At 43.7% G+C, this 18610-nt stretch overlaps 1 protein-coding gene across 1 annotated transcript in view; it reads left to right on the top strand.

Annotated features, from left to right (window-relative positions):
* The window catches only part of TG (thyroglobulin), a 201858-nt gene extending 184739 nt beyond the window's left edge, over nucleotides 1–17119 (top strand). Inside the window, exons 46-48 of the mRNA XM_054017024.1 lie at nucleotides 13146–13286; nucleotides 14123–14313; nucleotides 16730–17119. Of these exons, the coding sequence (XP_053872999.1) occupies nucleotides 13146–13286; nucleotides 14123–14313; nucleotides 16730–16851 (454 nt within the window). The 3' untranslated portion in view covers nucleotides 16852–17119. The remainder of the gene's footprint in view (nucleotides 1–13145; nucleotides 13287–14122; nucleotides 14314–16729) is intronic.
* Nucleotides 17120–18610: the final 1491 nt, after the last annotated feature.

Below are 18610 nucleotides of genomic sequence, written 5' to 3'. Positions count from 1 at the left end.
AATTGTCTGGTTACCAATGTACTTAGATAAGTGACTTTTACAAGACTCCAAATGGAACAGAGATGCACTCCGCCTAGAAGCGCCGCCAGCTTTTCTGCCGCCCTAGGCAGCGGAAGGTCCCGCCCTGAAATGCCGCCCCCCCCCCCCCCCAGAGGCAGCGGAAGGTCCCGCTGCTGAAATACCGCTGCGGTCGCCACCCCCCAAATTGTAGCACCGTAGGCGACCGCCTAGGTCACCTAATGGGTTGCGCCGGCCCTGACTCTGCCAAAACCCAGCAGGATAAATTGAAAGGTGTGTTCTCAATTTAGCCAGCAAGTTTCATCTTGCAGGAGAACGGAGGTAGCCCACTTATTGCGGCTAATTGCGGGGTAGATGTGATAGTGCTTATGGATCCCATAGGAAGTGTTTTAGAACCACAGAAATCGACGAGGATTCAGCAAACTTTCACCCCCATCTTGTCCCATTAGAGATCTTGTTTATATTTGCAAGATTAACTACTTCTCAAACTCCCCATATCAGTAAGAGTTTATATAACTTTCCCTGGCTTGAGTACACATTCTTCAAATATTTATATATTAGCCAGCCAGCATCTAAGCCAGCTCTTTCAGTCTTGTTTCATGCTTTCCAGCTGAACATATTCTTTGTGCCTCCCTTTTGGTCAGTTCAGAACTGATCGTAGAAAAAAATTAGTTGCAACAGAGATTATTAGTTCACTTTCCCATAGCCACTTACAAAAAAGCTGGTGTCTGACACTAGGGAGGTAGAAAGGTGTAGTCTAGTGGTGAAAACACAAGACAGGGAGCCAGGAACTCCTCAGTTAGAATCTCAGGCTCTCTGAGCAGCTTGGAGCTAAGTCGCTTATAATGAGAACTGGGTCCAAACTGGAACGTTAAGATCTGAATCTTCCGTGTGTCAGGTTCAGAGTGGAGCTAAACTTCATGGTCCAGGCACATCTTTACTCATGCTTTAATTTAAAAAAACAAACAAAAATGATGTTAAAAGAGCTTTATTTGGGTTGCAAAGTCAAGCCCTTAAAAGTTAGGAAACACCAGAATTCAGGTTGCCTGTGCAACCTTAATTTGATCCCCTTGTACTTATACATCATCGCACACAATGTTTTTCCATAGGACCCCAGTCTGATTCAGTGCACAGCTTCATACTGCTCACAAATCTGTGGGTATATCATACAGTCTAACAAGTTGTGTGTGTATGGGCCACTGTTACATGCAGTGTAGTTGTATCCATGTCAGTCCAGGATATTAGAGAGACAAGGTGGGTGAGGAACAATACAAAATATTACCTGGGCCACGTAAGTCGTTTGTTGCTTATTGAGCTTCTCCTAATTCTTCATTTCGTTTCTGGCAGGTGAAAATCGCTCCAGCACACTGTCTGACAGCTCCATTACACACCAAGCAAACCATGCCGATGAGTCCATTGGTTTGTGTGACTTTGCATGGAATAGACTCATTACAAAGTGCTTTCAAGTCAATAACATGAGAAAAACCCTGTAATCTCAAGGCAGTAAAATACAAAATCCTTGTGTATGATAGAGATGTGTCCAAACGGACCCCCTCAAACTAGAGCCAGTTGAATGATTGAATCTGAGTAATTTAGATAACACATTTTAGAATATTCATTTGGATACTCTATTCATAAACACCGTTTCTCAGAATTTACCTACCTCTCTAGATTTCCCAGGTAACTGGAAATTTTTCCATAAATCTCTGAATACAGGTATATTTTTCACTATTTCCCCAGCTTTACTTCAAGCCATGAGAAGTTCAAATTTGCCCCCGTGTCTAGTTTTTACATCTTGAGCCTAGCTCTAGTATATGGAAATGTTTGAGACAGGGAAGCTGCATGATATGACTCAACTTTATTGACTTGCAGAGTGTTTTGTACGAGCTGTAATAATTTCACATGGAAGAGAGGAAGGAGGGCCCAGTGGTTAGGAGTGCCTCTGGGACTTGAGAGAGGCAGGTTTGATTCCCTGCTCTGCTATAGACTTCGTGTGTGACATTGGGCAAAGTCGCTTAGCCTCCCTGTGTCGCAGTTCAGTTCTCCATCTGTAAAATATAGACAATAGCACTTCCCTACCTCACAGAGGTGTTGTAAGGATAAATACATTAAACATTATTATGTGATCAGGTGCGACAGTACTGGGGACCATATAAGTACCCAAGTTTCATAGATAGCAGTAATCGTCATACTGTGCAGATGGCTGTTCCCAAACCGGTTGTTGCACAGTACAATGACCCTGCATGTCTTCTAGTTCCTACTCTACCATGGACTCAAAACTCAAGTGTCCTGCTACATATGCCTTGATACTTTACACATACCTTGTGCATATATCATACAGTCTAACATGTTGCAAGTTCTGTGTGTGTCAGCCACTGTAACAGTGGTATCCTTGTCAGTCCCAGGATATTAGAGAGACAAAGTAGGTGAGATAATATCTTTTATTGGTCCAATAAAAGGTACTACCTCGTCCATTGTAAGTCATTTGGGCCCCCAAAACTTTTTATAGTTAACTAATAAATAACTGCAGAAGGCTAGAGGCATTAAAATATAGAGATGATGGTAAAAAGAGAACTTGGTCTTGCACTAGAATGTTGTTGATATGTATATATGCACACATAATGTGTGCTATATTATTTTATACATATACAAATACACGGCTATAGATGGAAAGAACAGTCGACACTTCTGTTTATTATATATGTGCAGAATTACAGGAAACCATTAACTGGGGGTTCTCAAGTAACAAAGTGGAACTTGCAGTGGGCGAACTAATATCACTATCCATATGGTAAAATTCTCTCGGCTTGGCGTGACACTGTGTCTGTCTGCTTTAGTCTTCAGTTTCTATTTGAGTAAGGAACAAAATTCATAGCCAACTCCTGCATTAATGATCTGCAGCAAAAATATATAACACAGATGTAATTTTTTTTACCCTTTGCAGAAGACATAAAGCCTGAGAGTAAACATTGGTTCCAAACAATGCAGCAAGAATGTGGCTGCTCAGGACTGGTTGTTTTTAGAGTGTAGAAATTCAGGATATAATTTTAGTTACAGGAAAACGGAGACAGGATAAGTACATTGTGACCGCAATGATTCTGTTTGTTTGGTTTTGTAAATAGTACCGATAACGGCAAAGAAGCTATTCATTAACCCTTTAGGCTGTTTCTATATAACCCCAGATGTGATCTGACTTGTTGATGATTCATTAAGTGGCACTGCTCTCATTGAATTATTACTATAGCAAAGCGCCAACATGGTTTTCAGTCCCACTGTGCAGCCGGAGGTGCTGTGTTTTAGATGATATATAAAAATCAAGGTCCTTCTCACTTAAAGGGCCAGATAATGAGCTGCTGTTAATCGATGTAATTCCAGCAAAGTCAGTGGAGCTACATTGATTTATGCTAAGTGAGGAGTTATCGCACAGTCAGTAAAAATTCCATAATAGTACTTGCAAGAGTAATTGTTGTTAACCTTGATGTCCTGCCCAAATTCCTGTATCGGTAATTGCATTCTGCTTCCTTTCTGTAACTTTAGTTGGAGTGCTGTATTCTTCACTTCTTTACTGTTGTGTGGGGTTGCTGTGTGTTGTTGAGCAGCTGCCACGTACTCAGGGTTGGCTGCATTTCAGTAGCAGGCGATAGGATACCCCTAAATAAAAGGGATGGGAAGAGTTCTTCATTCAGATTCAGTTTGGATGTGAATCTACTCAGCTGTGAAGTATATTGGTTTTCTGATTAATAACGCTCATACAAATGTCGGCTGTAAAACTTACCAAGAATATGGCAGAATAAAAACATTCTATATTTATACTTCAAGAAATGTATGTACTTAATTAAATAATTAATGATCCCAGATGGGACCATTATGATGATCTAATCTGACCTTCTGCATAACAGGCCCAGAGAACCTCAGCCTAATTATTATTATTCAGGTGCACTCAGCAGCCTGCCATGTTGAGTCCCGTTGTGTTAGGCGCTGTACAAGGAAATTGCTTCTAAGAATTTACGTATCTACAAGACAAGGCCTAACAGGTGGATGAGACAAACAAGTGAATTAAGATGGTGGGCAGGGGGACGTGGTAACAAACACTGCAAGATGTGTGGAGTTTTTAGCCAAGCAGGATCAGTAATCAGAGTATACGTTTACACTTGCCAAGGTCTTGTCCCTTTTCCCTCTAAAATCTGCTACTTTCTCTCCACAGCTTCTGCTAAAACTTGGTTTTCTTCCCCTTGGACTATTATAATCTACTCTGCTCAAACCTCACTTCTCTTCTATCCATCCCATATGCTTCCACTAAAATAATCTTCCTTTCCCACTTATCTAATCATGTCACATCTCCTCAAGTCCCTTTGCTGATTCTCTGATATCCAGCCTACTGGTCCAAATATAATCTTTTTTCTAAAATTTCTTCCTTTAGGGTGGTCGTGTTCAGATTTGGGGGCCTCATTACTCAGCAGATCCAGCTGCTGATCCCAGCCGGGCTGGGGAGGGACAGGACTTCCTCTTTCCCTGCATGGGCCACTCCTGGGGCTGGGTCAGACCCACCTCTGGGAACCTCCCCTGGCTGCAGGAAGCTATGTGGCTGATGACTGGGAGACCAGCTCTGAAGGCAGCGCCGCTGCCAGCAGCAGCACAGAGTGAGGGTGGCATGGTACAGGGGAGTTATCACTTTTGTGGGGGCAGAGCCAACCTTATGGGTGGGCAATCACCCATGGTGCTGTGGTAAGGGTGGTGCTGGGGTCCCCCGACATACACATGCAGCCGGCACAAGGCCCCTTTTGCCCCTTTAACAACCTTTAATCCCACGAGAGCTAGGCCTAGTGCCGGGGAGAGACAGGGCTGAGGGCACCCCGATCGAGGGCTCCTAGGTGTGCTGGGCTCCTACCGTGTGACGGGCTCCATGGTCCCATCTCTGAGAACCTCCCCTGGCTCCAACCAGCTGCTGCTGACAGCGGCACAGAAGTAAGGGTGGCAATACCATACCATGCCACCCTCACTTCTGCACTGCTGATGGCAATGGCACTGCCTTCAGAGCTGGGCTCCCGGCCAGCAGCCGCCACTCTCCAGCTGCCCAGCTCGGAAGGCAACACCAGCACAGAAGTAAAGGTTGCAATCCCACAACCTCCCCAACCCCTCCCCCAAGAGCCGGATTTCATGGGGGAGACCAGATTTCACAGTCTGCAGTGAATTTTTCACAGCCATGAATTTGATAGGGCCATGCTGATGGACAGGGAAGACATCCGCAGCAATCTAGTGTCACAGCAACAACAAGCTAAAAGTCTTGGGGGACCAAAAAATGCAAAAGTATCCTTTGAAACTACACACATCAACCAAAGGGCCAAGTTTTCAAGCATTCAGTTTCCATAAGTGCAGTTTGGCATTTGGAATCCACATTTTGGATTGCATAAAATGCATCCACCTTCCCAGCCCTTTATTGGAGCTCTGGCCCTCAGAGTCTGTGTCAGTTGCCATGAGCATGCTTGACCTGAATGGATGTCTTTCTAAATACATTCTCTAGCTGAACCACGTTTTACTGGGTTTAATGCAAGAATTACTGGATAAAATTCCATGGCCTATGTTATGCAGCAGTTCAGACTAGATCAGGGGTGGGTAAACTATGGCCCATGAGCCGGATCTGGCCCCTCAGGGCTTTGGATTTGGTCCATGGGATTGCCACCCCCATGGCGCCGCAGGCCCCGCGCCGCTCTGGGTAGCGGCCAGCACCACGTCTCTACGGAACTGCAGCCAATGGGAGCTTTGGGTGTGGAACCCACAGGCGAGTGCAGCGCGCAGAGCTCTCTGCTCCCCCTCCCCCAAGGGCCACAGGGATGTGATGCTGGCCGCTTCCCAAAGCAGTGTGGGGCCGGGGCCAGGGCAGGCTCAGGGACGTGATGCTGGCCGCTTCCCAGGCAGTGCGGGGCTGAACCGCGCATCCCTCCTGCACCCCAACTCCCTGCCCTGAGCCCCCTGCCTGCACCCCAACCCCATCCCACACCCCTCCTGCATCCCAACCCCCTGGCCTGAGCCCCCGCCACACCTCGCACTCCTCCTGGACCCCGACCCCAACCCCTTACCCTGAGCCCCTTCCTGCACACCGCACCCCCTCCCATACCCCGCACTCCTTCATGCACCCCAACCCCTGCCCCAGCCCTACATTCATGGCCCTGCAAGCAATTTCCCCACCCAGATGTGGCCCTCGGACCAAAACGTTTGCCCACCCCTGGACTAGATGATCCCAATGGCCCCTTCTGGCATTAAAATCTAATAACATAAACATTCACATTCTTGACTTGGACCACTGTTCCCATTAGTTGACATCTGTTTGATTCAATTTGTACATCCCTAATGTACAGGTGATAACTTTATATATTAGGAGTAAATAGTATACAGTGATTGAATCGTATGAAAATTCCCAAGAAAGGTCAGGATAGTCTTGCAACTCAAATGTATCCACTTGGGCCTGTTTAGCACAAGGGTGATTGTTTTATGCCAGTAGGAATTGTCATTCCTGTAAGTTTTTTCCATATGTTCCAATTTTCCTTAAAGAAACCAAGAGAAATGTTTTTCTCTTTTATATATGCTGCCACTTGTCTGAAAGGATTATGTAATATGTGGAGATGCAAGGAGCCAAATGTATCCCTGGAGGCTATGAGGTTGCACCTGGGAGTAATTTGGCCCATTATGCTGCTATAAATGTCTAGTTATTTCTTTTCTTCTTTGTCTGCAGCCAAATAGTATCTTCTTCACTAGGTGGTTTGGTTTTATTTTTTTGTTAGTCATAAGGATGAACATAGAAATACAAGCAAAATGCTTAAATTGCTGGAAGATTGCTCCTTTTCTATAAGATTGGTTTAGATTGGTGCTGCCAGGGTCATCCCCAGACACTGATTCTTTCTCTGTAAATCTATCCGTATTCATTCAAAGGGAATTTAGAAGTCTGTACAAAGAAGTGAATTTATCATTTCCGATACTTCTTGAGAAAAGAATTCTAGATTTGTACCATTTGATCTGATTTTCAAAGGGGCCAAAGGATTGTGCAAATGTGCGATCCATTATGTACAAATGAAATTTGGAATCATATTCTTAAGCTATACATCTGGCTCCATTAAAGTCACTCGGAGTTTTGTTGTTGATCTCATGGAGGCCTGGATCTCACCCATGTTGTTCTGTCAAATCAGTCTGAAAGTGTTACCTTCTAACCATAAATAACCTGTGATTTTTTTCTAATCACATAGGCTTGCTATGGCTACTACTAAGTGGCAATCAGAACCTAGTGCCTTGAGCATGAAGCTGGAAACCAGGAACTCTGAATTCTGGTCTCAGCTCTGACACTGACTCCCTCTGTAGCCTGGGGTGAAGTCACTTAAAATTCTATTGTTCTATTACAAAGGACTATGTAAAAATGATACTTTTTTACTCCCCAGATCTACTGCCGATCTACATCTGATGACTTCAATGACTAGTATAAGTCTTAGTACATTGCTTTACTCCTGTTAGCTCCATCACAGCCAAGAAACTGTGCAGGGTTCTATTTTTTCTTGGGCATCAACAGGGTTGTTTACTGCATTCCAGTTAGAGGTCCAGTTGCACCTGTGCAAATCCGCTGATGGCAGCGAGTCTGCACACGTCACAGAGGGAATAATTTGGCCTGCAGAACGTTTGTTACTGGTGATGATACAAGAGGAGAAAAGAACCTAGCTTGACGCTGAGATCCCCAGGCTGGCAGTTAAATCCGCTGAGGCTAATGCTCTGTCTACACTTAGAATGCTACAGTGGCCCAGCTCTACTGCTGCAGCTGTACTGCTGTAGGGCTTCATGGTAGATACTCCCCACAGTGATCAGCGGGGTTAATCCATCTCCCCAGGGGGTGGTACCTAGGTCAATGAAAGAATTCTTTCCTCGACCTAGTGCTGTCTACACCAAGGGTTAGGTTGGCTTAACTATGTGGCTCAGGTGTGAATTTTTCCCACCCTTGAGTGACATAGCTGGGTTATCTAATTTTCCAAGAGAGGCCAGCCCTAACCGTCTGTCACCTCTTTTAGTAGTCGTCATGGTGGCACTACCCACTGGGCTGTGCATAGGCCTGGCTTGATACCACACGGCATTGCAGGATTTTGCTCAATGTCTGCAGCCAGAATCAAGGCAGGGTTGAAGATCATACCAAGTCTAAGCTTCTCCAAATCAGCTGCTGTTCCACGTTTGCCTCAAACATCTCGTCAGACTCTCTCATTGCTTTGCATTTCCCCCATCCAGGTCCTACCACACTCACTACTCAAAAGAGCAAGGTTCAAAACAATATAGCTTGGGATGCAGTGGACTTCTATTGCCTATACGTTACTTAATGCCATATCAGGAAACCTGGGTAGAGCTCTTCACATGGATTAAGATGGAATTAATTTTGGGGAGAGGATATCAACTAAATTCCATCCACATGTTATCTGAGCTACGGCACTCCCCAACCTCGCCCCCGGTTTAAATCCCCATGTATTTGTTCCCGTTGTGTAGTTATCAATAAGACTTTAACAACACAAAACAGAATGGAAACATATGGCTAGACATGTCTTTCCTGTTATAAGTCATATAGCTTAGACTAGTCTAAGTCTATTCTGTTAATAGTTATCTCTGCCTTTCAAGGAGGACAATATTAATCATCATTGTTCAATGCAGTCAAAAAGACATTTTGCCAATAAACATCCCTTTGGTGAGTTTGCTAATGACCTAGGTTTAGTTCAACTAAGTTATTGTCCTGCTTTGTCAGTAGTTCTCACTAAAGAATTATGGTTATCCTTGTTATTTTCAACTTTAGAATGATTGCAAAATAGTTTACAATTTATTGCCTTTGAATTGCAACATTGATTTATGTTGGATTATATCTTTGTCTGATGGAGTTTTTTTTAAAGAAACCAAAAAAATTTCACAAAACCAACTGAAAAGTAGAAGAATATGTGACGTGGAATGCTGTAAGATTAGCTCAAATTGTTAGATAATGGGGTTAAGGAACATTTGATGGAGAGGAACAAAAGAGAAGGGTTCCATTTCAGAGTCCATCATTCATCTAAAATTCAAACCACTGTACAATCCAAAAATGATTTTCTAGGGTGAAATAATGAACTAGATACAGGACCTGGATAAAGTTCGGAATTATCTGCATATCTGCTAAGGGGAAATAATACAGAATGAGTCAGAATTTGAATGGGCAACAACAGTTCTATGTGTAGCTAAGATCCTGCTAAAAGAAACTATTGTGGTCTGTCGCATCACACTCTCCTTTTCTAATTGTGTGCCCTGAGTAGGGCTGGACAGAAAACAAGAACTCTACTTCATGAATAATTCTGAAGTTTTGACATTTGTTTTTGTTCCACACATGAGAATGAAAACTAGACTTTTCAGCATTTGCAAGAGACTGAGACCCCCATCCCTGAATACGCACTAATGCAGTGATTACACTCACCTGTGATGTGAGAGATCTAGCTTCAAGTCCCTGCCCAAGGCTATTCTGGGGCTCTCTCCCTCTCTTCAGAAATTCCATTCTGGATTCAAGGACAGTTTTGCCAAAGCCAATACATTTGGAGTCAATGGGCATTTTCAGAGGGAAATTATATTTCATTGAAAAATCCGCAACCAGTTCTACTTCTGAATTATACACCTGACTCTGCCACTGAATTACTGGTTGACCTTGGGGAAGTCTCTTAGCGCCAGATTGTACCACCTGGCTTTATGTATATTGAGTAGTGCCCTACTCTGGGAGTTCTCCCATTGAAATCAAGCACTGATCAAGGCACAGTTCAATACAGATAGTACAATACAGTCCTTAGCTTCTCTGTGGCTCAGTTTAGCAATCTGTAAAGCCAATACCCTATCTCATAAGAGAGGTATCATGCTGAGTTGATTAATGTTTGGAAAATGCTTTGAGATCCTTGACTGAAAAGTGCTACACATAGTAATATTATTGTGTGAAATCCTGGCCCCGTTGAACCCATTGGCAAAGCTTCCATGACTTCAATAAAGCCAGGATTTCACTCATTACATATATCATTACAATTAACTCTCTTCATCAGAGGTTTATTAATATAACTGATTTATTGCTTTAAAGAGGTTTCTTTAGATGGTGCTGTTTTCTGAACAGTCGTTGGAGGGAGATATATTTTAATTTGAATGTCTGCACCTAAAAACATATTATTTAAAAGTCCCATTTGCTGTTGCTTTTTACAGTTTGTCCTTCCTACAGACACCTGCCAAATCACCCTCCACTGGGCTCTGAACCTCCCCACTTAGAATCAGGATGGAAGCTGGCCAGTTAAGAGCTAATGTGGGGAGCCCTCTGGAAAAGGGGGAGTGTTGCAAGGAAAGTGACAGCAAAGAAATACTCCCTGGAAGAACTAATGAATTTATTACGGGTTAAACTATAGACAGTCGCTCAGCTCTGAACCCTCAGCTTCCCACTTCCCTTGTCCTGCAAAGGGAGTCAGTGGGTGCTTCCCTTAGCTGCTGGTCTCCTGTCTGTTCAGAGCTCCTGCTGGACCCCAGGTCATTCACAATCTCTAGTGCTTTGCACTCAGATACCGTGGTGATGAGTGGCAATACAAACCCTTTGGGAAGATTTTTACCCATGGGAGAGAAAAGCTCCCCAGATATTTGCTGCCTGGTCATCTGGGGCACACACTCACCCTCCCTCCCTCCCTCCCCTTCAACGTTGTCTTTTCTTCCCTGACCTCTTACTACTGACACCCACTGGCCAAAGAGCAGTACTATCATACAAGAACAATAAACAAAATCCTACTTACCTGTAGTTATGTTTGTTTAGCAAACTCTTAAACTGAGCTCTAACTCCATATCTATAACTACTAGTGCAGAGAACGTGATCTCATTGTGCAAGAGGCCTCGGCTAACAATCCACCTGTTTTCTGTGGCGAGACAATTTCATCCCTGGAGTAACTCCATTAAATGGATGAATTTGCCCTTTAACTACCTCATCACTGATTTAATAGAAGCCATTATATTCCAAACAGACTCTTTTTCTTAAACATAATGGCTCCTTTAAGTACCTACTACTTTGGCCACAGCACTGATGCCAAACATTGCTATAAATGTAGAAGGCCAAGCAAGTTATTCTTAAAGCAGAATTATTAAACGCTAATCGTGCTTAATCCTTTATAAACATTTGGAGAAGAAAAATATGCTTTAATCTAGTGTCGGATCTACCTTTTTAGTGAAAAATCTGTAAATAATTCCGTTTCCAGATGCTAAGTATTATTGAGGCTTTATGATAGGACTAAGGGAAATAAGAGCAAAGATGTGTTTCATTTAGTAGGATGGGTGGATGTTTTTTGAAATACAGAATCTGGAGACCGAGTAGCACCACCTTCCCTCTGACCCTGACATATAAAAGAGTTATCTTCCATTCAGTCCGCCTGCCTAGGGTGGTTTGAAATGCAAGCCTTGTTTCAGGGGAGGCAGCATCTGGGATTTATCAATGCTGCAGCACTTTATGTCCATAAATAAAGTAGTTTTAGTTGTGTCCCCAGCTACTGCTTTTGATAGCAACCGTGTGCAGCCACTCACAGATTGGTGAGTGGCTCTAGGTTTTATTCATCCCAGACTTGCTCCAAAGTCCATTGCTGCGGACTGCCTTGATGTTACCAATATTTGACCAAGACAGAGTAAGGGGTACGGAAAAGGACATATCTGATTTGTGACCCACAGTCCTGTTACCGCTTTACTAGAAGATTACTTCTGCTGAGCAACCTATTTTGGTTGGTCTCCTGATATACTAGCACATATCCCAAAGTATTAGGTCCTGGAAGTCTGGCATCATCCTGCCTGCCCAGAGTTCTGTCGCTGCTGGAACACTCCATGTTGCGTGCAGGAATCATTCCACTGCAGTAAAAGAGAGTTGCAGAGGCCTAATCTGACTGAGAGTGGTATCTACAACATGTTTGCTAGGCTACCCTTCAGAATTTAAGGAGAACTTGGCTGCAGGGACCAACTCCCCTCCCCTCCCCCCAACCAAAGAAACTAGAATAAAACTATGTTTAAAAGAAATTTGCATAAACATCTCCAGGCTTGTCTACACAAACAGCGCCCAGCAAGTTGGGATGCAAAGCTACCTCACACTAGCCTGCTGCATGCTCACTGGGCATGTGGACCCTGCTTCCATGCACTAACAGTTCCCTAGTAGTGCACTTTGACCCCACTTTGAAAGGAAGTAGATCAAAATGCACTAGGGAACCGTTTAGTGCACGGCATCAGGGTCTAGTTACTGTGCGGCAGGCAGGCTAGTGCAAGGTAGATTTACACCCCAGGTTCCCCACAGAGAAACTGTATTGGAATCCAAAGACCCAATGGGTGGAATCCTGGCTCTACTGAAATCAAAAGCAAAACTCCCATTGACTTCAGTAGGGCCAGGATTTCATCCCAAGTCTCTGAAATAAATGGAGATTTATTCTTCCATCATTAAAGCCACAGTCCATGTCACCCTTTCTTTTGGCTTCTCCTCTCTGAGCTTTGTTTTGGAAGAGGCCTGGTGACGGAGCAGGTCCAATATTATTGAACATTTAAGCAACAGTCAAGTGCTTTCTTTTTGTTTTGTTTTTTGTTCCTTCCTCCATCTCTTATCTGCAGCCTTAATTCAGCAAATTTGGGTCTTCCTTTTTTCCACCACTTCCTCTTGTAGCACCTTCCTCAGGGCCAGCTCCAGGCACCAGCCTGGCAAGCAGGTGCTTGGGGCGGCCGCTCCAGAGAGAGGCGGCATGTCCAGGTATTCAGCGGCAATTCGGCAGAGGGTCCCTCACTCCCGCTGGGAGCAAAGGACCTCCCGCTGAATTGCCGCCGCAGATCGCGATTGCAGCTTTTTTTTTTTTTTGGCTGCTTGGGGCAGCCAAAACCCTGGAGCCGGCCCTGACCTTCCTCCAGACTCCTGAATGAATCTGTTGTAAATTCTCTTTGCTTCCACTTCCTCGTTTGTATTTATTTATGGCCTGTTTTCAGAAGAGTTGAACACTTAATTTTTTGTAATGATTGAAAAATTTAATATGATGTTTAATTTTATTTTTTTTATGCTGCCCGCCCCCCAAAGTAAATGGATGGGTGGGGGTAATTACTTTTTTTGTATGTGTATTTTTCAGTTCAGGCCTGGAGCTCTTGCCTGATGTCCAGTACGCCTTTGGGCTGCCGTTCCACCCACAGTATGAAGAACAATTTACTCTGGAAGAAAAGAGCCTTTCCTTAAAAATAATGCAGTATATAGGCAACTTCATAAAATCTGGGTAAGTAAGTGACCTTAACGTATTATCTACTATCTTCTGGGGTGGGGGTATATATTAAAAAGCAAATTTAGGGTCCAATTCTGCCCTTATTCAAATAGTCTCCAGTCACAGGAATAGGATCTATATAGATGTGTAAGGCTTCGGCCAGTAGTGTTAGAAGGCCGTGGCCAAACCTGGATGCATAAAATAGTCAGTCACCTGCATAAAAATAGTCTAACTTTTAGCTGTGCTGAGCATGCACAAATTCCATTGAAATAAATGGGAGCGACCGGTGACTAAACCCAGTTTTAGGAGTTTAACTTTAGGCAGCCATGTCTGACTATAGAACCATAGGGTTAGAGGGGACCACAAGGGTCATTTTGGCCTGGAGTCCTCTTTCAGAAGCACAGGAAGTAGCGGTGCAAGCTTTGTGACACCGCACTGTGAATATTCCTCTGCATAAGTCAGGTGGGCCCATTTCTCTGTGTGAGAAATATTAGTGAGATGCTTGTGTGGGGTCTTCACTTGGAAACTGCAACTTTCTGTGCCCCTTTTGAGAGTTTCAGAGGATGGTCTTGCCTCTGAAGCCTGCTGAGGTGGCCAGTGAACATGCTAGCCGTGATGGTGTTTGTGTGATGAATGTTTTGTCCAGTACGAATTGATCATAAATCACCAAATGCTATCAGATGATCATGCCTAACGTTTTTGCTAACCAGGCTTGAATTTGACCCAGTGACCCAGAGATGAAAAGCTCCAGTCCCTTGGGCCAGCCAATCCCTATCATACACTGTGCAGATTATAAACTGGTGATGTTTGTGCCATTGTTTTCTAATAATCTTTTCTATTTCTTCATTCAGAAATCCGAACTATCCTCATAACTTCTCAAGAAAATTAACTGGAGCTGTGTCCCCATGGCCCATGTTCCTGTCACACGCTAATGGTGATAACTATAAGGAGTTCACTGTTTCCTTGCCAAATCGTAAAGGCCTGAAAAGAGCAGAATGTTCTTTCTGGTCTGATTATATCAAAACACTCAAAGCTTCAACTGGTAAGTAGATAATATTCTGTCACTTAATAGGGTTTGAAGCCTCTGTTTAAAGTCCTGTCCATGCTATGGCCCTATCTACACCATAATTCCCTTTGTGCTAGCAAATAGTTTTCACAGATTGCCTCTGCTAATGTGGTTGTGCTGATCGGTGTGGTAATGGGGTAGTTTCTTTCTTAAAACTGATTTTTAAAACTTCTCTTGAGACTGCGGAACAGGGACTAAAGTTGAAACCATGTCAACAACAACTGCATTAAACATTTGTTCCCCGTCTCCCATCATATGGTCTACAATAAAAGTTTATAATAATAGTTATAAGAAAAAAAATCCTTGTCCACGTTGATCAGGGAAAACATAGCAGAGCCCTGGGTGCGTTGTGAAAGTGAAACGTGAAAGCTAATGATGTCCAGGTATGGAACATCACCATTTTTTAACTAATGGGAGATGTTCAGATACTACAGTGATGAGGGTCATATATGTGGGCGGGTGCATAGATAGGTGAGGAAGGTAGGAGTGAGGGGTAACCTCTCTGGAATTAAGGTTGTAACCAGGCTTCCATTATAAATCCAATTTTGCCTGCCTCGCTCCTTCCAAAATCTTCAAACCAGAGTTCTTTCCCCATCAAATTTCACATGTGTGGTCTAGAGGGAGAGAACTCAATTTTTCTGGCCAAACTAGAGGTGAATTGGCCAAATCATTGGCCATAGGTGATCATAAACCAAAAAGTGGGGTGTAATTAGCTTGTAGAACACTTTTCTTGTTTCTTTGCTACTTTTACTTCCTCCCCCCAAATGGCGTATCCTAGAAATGTCAAATTAGCAGTAATCAGTGTTTCTTGGGCAATATCTAGAGCTTGATCCTGCAAGACGCTGAGTGATCCTGTCAGGTATTCCCATCTCCCATTGAAGTCGGTGCTCAGCGCCTTCTAGAATCAAGCCTCCAGCATATAGAATTAGTTGAAGCTTTGTAGTTGCATGTATTTAAAGTTGTTCACGGCTGGATTAGAAATGGATGAGCAGATACACAGCCGAGCTGCTCTTTGTAATTTCACTTCCATGAAATAAATCTGAAATAATATAAAAATTTCTCCACCTTGAAATAGGTGTTTCATTATGTGACCCAGACCACAGCACTGGGCAATGGAACATTGTGTTTTTATACTTAGCATATATTTGGAATAAATGTGTCTTCTTATCTTTACTTGAAGATAATTTATTGACACTCTTTCTATAAATAGTGCATAGGATTATTTCATTACTAGCATTGCCATTGGCAAGATATTGAGAAGAGTCTGAGTCTATTTCATTGTAAATGACTTGTAACCAAATCTGTATGAACGCTTCCAAGTTTGGTTTGAAACTGGTTTGCAAACTATGTACGTAGGGAACAGTTCAAATGGGGTCAGGCAGATCACAGAATTTGAAATGGTCTGTGTTTCAACAAATTGAGTTTTCTGGGTTGAATTTCATAGTGAGCCCACACATATATTTTGTGTTCAAGTTCGTGATTGCTCCCATGGGTTTGCACGGGCTTCACCAAAACCAGAAGTGAGACATGCGTAATGGAAAGTACTATATGGTTTTTTCCAGTGCCCATGTTACCGACTTGAAATTAACCGCAAACAACAGCCATGGAATGTTTGTGGGTATCCAGAGATAGTTGCAAGGGCTTCAAATTCCATCTGCACGACAGGGTCAATTCCACTGAATAATGCTGCGATCCTGTACAGGAAACCTCTCCCTCCTGCGCAATTGGTAGATTTGGGGGCTCTAAGACCACAGCAAAAATGTTCACCTAAAGCTTTGAGAGACAGGTTGGAGCTATATAGCAGAGATGTAATGAACCACCCCTAGTATTGTGAGCAGTTCAAACGTGGTTCAAGACCGACTGGGAGAATTTCCGGGGTTAGAGTCAAACATGTTGTACTACTTCTATTTTCACCGTTTTGTTTGACAAATCATTAGAACAACAGGTTCCATTAGTATGAGGCAAGCATGTGGTATCAGAGCACCAGAATGTCAAGCATGTGAGCACATGCCGGCTAAGCTACACTTGGGGGGGGAGCAAAAACAACTTTTTATAATCTTCTTGAGGCAACCTCCACTTCTGACACAGGAGGGTCAAGACTGCACCACAGAATTAATGCAAATTAAGGTTTACATTCCAGTGACTGTTACTTAAAGCATGTTAACACCTTGATAATTAATTTTATCATTAAGCAATCTGTAATTTCTGCAATGCAGTCTGTGTGTGGGCTGCTAAATGCAAATGAGCTGACGGAGAGGTTTACATCTGCATAAAAATGTTGTTATTAAAATGTCATTGACGAAGCATATTGCTCTTAGCCTGCTGTGTTCAAATGCTGCATCAATGAAAAGATATTGCATTTATTTTAATCCTATTTATATTGTGGTTTCAGGCAGGACAGCTAATGGAGAGCAATCGATGGAAAGCAGGCCCAGTGAAGAACCAGCTGTCGTGTTTAATTCTGAAGACACACAGAGCCAGTCAGTGGAAGACAAGGTGGCTTACAGCAAATAGAATGTCCCACTGCATTTTAGATTGGTTAATCATGTCATTGTACAGCTGTGTGACAGTGTCACGGCATACAGGCATAGTCGTTTCCATTACTGCAATACCTTTCCGATCATGAAAGCTTAAGTTAGATACAGCAACATTCGGTGTAAATATACGTGCGTTATTAAGTGAAACCCAGCAAAGTAGTCTGTCAGCAATAACTTTAGGCCAAAAGAAACTGTATTTTGTGATGTAAGACCAGTGTGCAATAAAACTGCAAAAAAAACCCAAACCCTAAAAGTCAGAATTTGTTACTTGCCACCCTAAAAAAGTCATTTAGTCAATTAAAGGAAACCTAATGCAGGATGGACTGCTAGTAACAGTGTCCTGTACAAGGTCAGCATTTATACTGAAACACCAAGAAGTCTCTGCAAAATAGACAAACTGACTGGGTATCTGTGTCCCTTTGGGGTCACCAAGGGGTACAGGGTGAATTGTACTACCTCTTACAGTGTGAAGGGGCCTTATCCATGCCCACCGGGGGGGAAACTCGCCCAAAGCCACTGGCTGCCGGCAACACGAGCAGCTCACTCTGGTCTCGGCAAGCCCTGCCCTTTCCCTCTGCAGGTCAGCAATTTGCACATCCCAACCCTTAGGCTCCCTAAGTAACTCCTTGGGGCAGAGCAGAGGTAACCTGTTGCTAAATCTATGGAGAGAGTTAGCTCCCAAAGTTATGCTCTGCCTCAGCTTACAAGTCCCAACCTGTCTGCACACCCCACTTTGTACGCTCAAGTGCCCGGTCCCTTGACTTCATAGTGCACACACATTTGTTGCCTCCGTGGAAGCCCTGCCTCCTAGTTCACTAGGTTCACCTCCGTTCACACAGCACTTGATTGTTCTTTAGAAAAAACACATAGACATTTATCTCATAGATTCCTAGATGTTAAGGTCAGAAAGGACCGTTGTGATCATCTAGTCTGACTTGCTGCACATTGCAGGTCACAGAACCTCACCCACCCATTCCTGTAATAGACCCCTAACCTCTGGTTGAGTTACTGAAGTCCTCAGATCATGATTTAAAGACTTCAAGTCACAGAGAATCCACCATTTACTCTAGTTTAAACCTGCAAGTGACCCATGCCCCATGCTGCAGAGGAAGGTGAAAAAACCCCCAGGGTCACTGCCAATCTGACCTGAGGCAAAATTCCTTCCCGACCCCAAATATGACGGTCAGTTGGACCCTGAGCATGTCGGCAAGACCCACCAGCCAGACACCTGGGAAAGAATTCTCTGTAATAACTCAGAGCCCTCCTCTTCAAGTGTCCCATCACTGGCCATTGGGGATATTTGTTGCTAGCAGTCACAGATGGGCCATGTGCCATTGACAAAGATTCAAAAATAGAAGCAAGTAGAAGAATTGGAAACATATGCTTATAGATGTAAGAAATATAAAACACAGTCTAGAGCCTACACATATGAACAAATCTCTTTCCTGTCTGATAAGGTATTTCTCACCCAGTCGTCAGTCCATACATTGCTTGTCCAGCAGAGAGAGCTGGGATCCACTTTCCATGAGACATTCCCGCTGGTAGAGTGTTGCCACCATAATGGGTGCCGTCTTGTGCCCTTCTTTCTCCTATTAGCAGGGCCAGCTCCAGGCACCAGCCCAGCAAGCAGGTGCTTGGGGTTGCCAAGGGGAAGGGGCGGCAGGTTGGGCTGTTCGGTGGCAATTTGGCGACGGGTCCCTCTCAGAGGGAAGCACCTGCCGCCAAATTCCTGCCGA

This window comes from Malaclemys terrapin, chromosome 2, assembly GCF_027887155.1.
Source record: "Malaclemys terrapin pileata isolate rMalTer1 chromosome 2, rMalTer1.hap1, whole genome shotgun sequence".
Taxonomy (NCBI): domain Eukaryota; kingdom Metazoa; phylum Chordata; order Testudines; family Emydidae; genus Malaclemys; species Malaclemys terrapin.
This window is presented reverse-complemented; position numbering and strand designations above follow the sequence as displayed.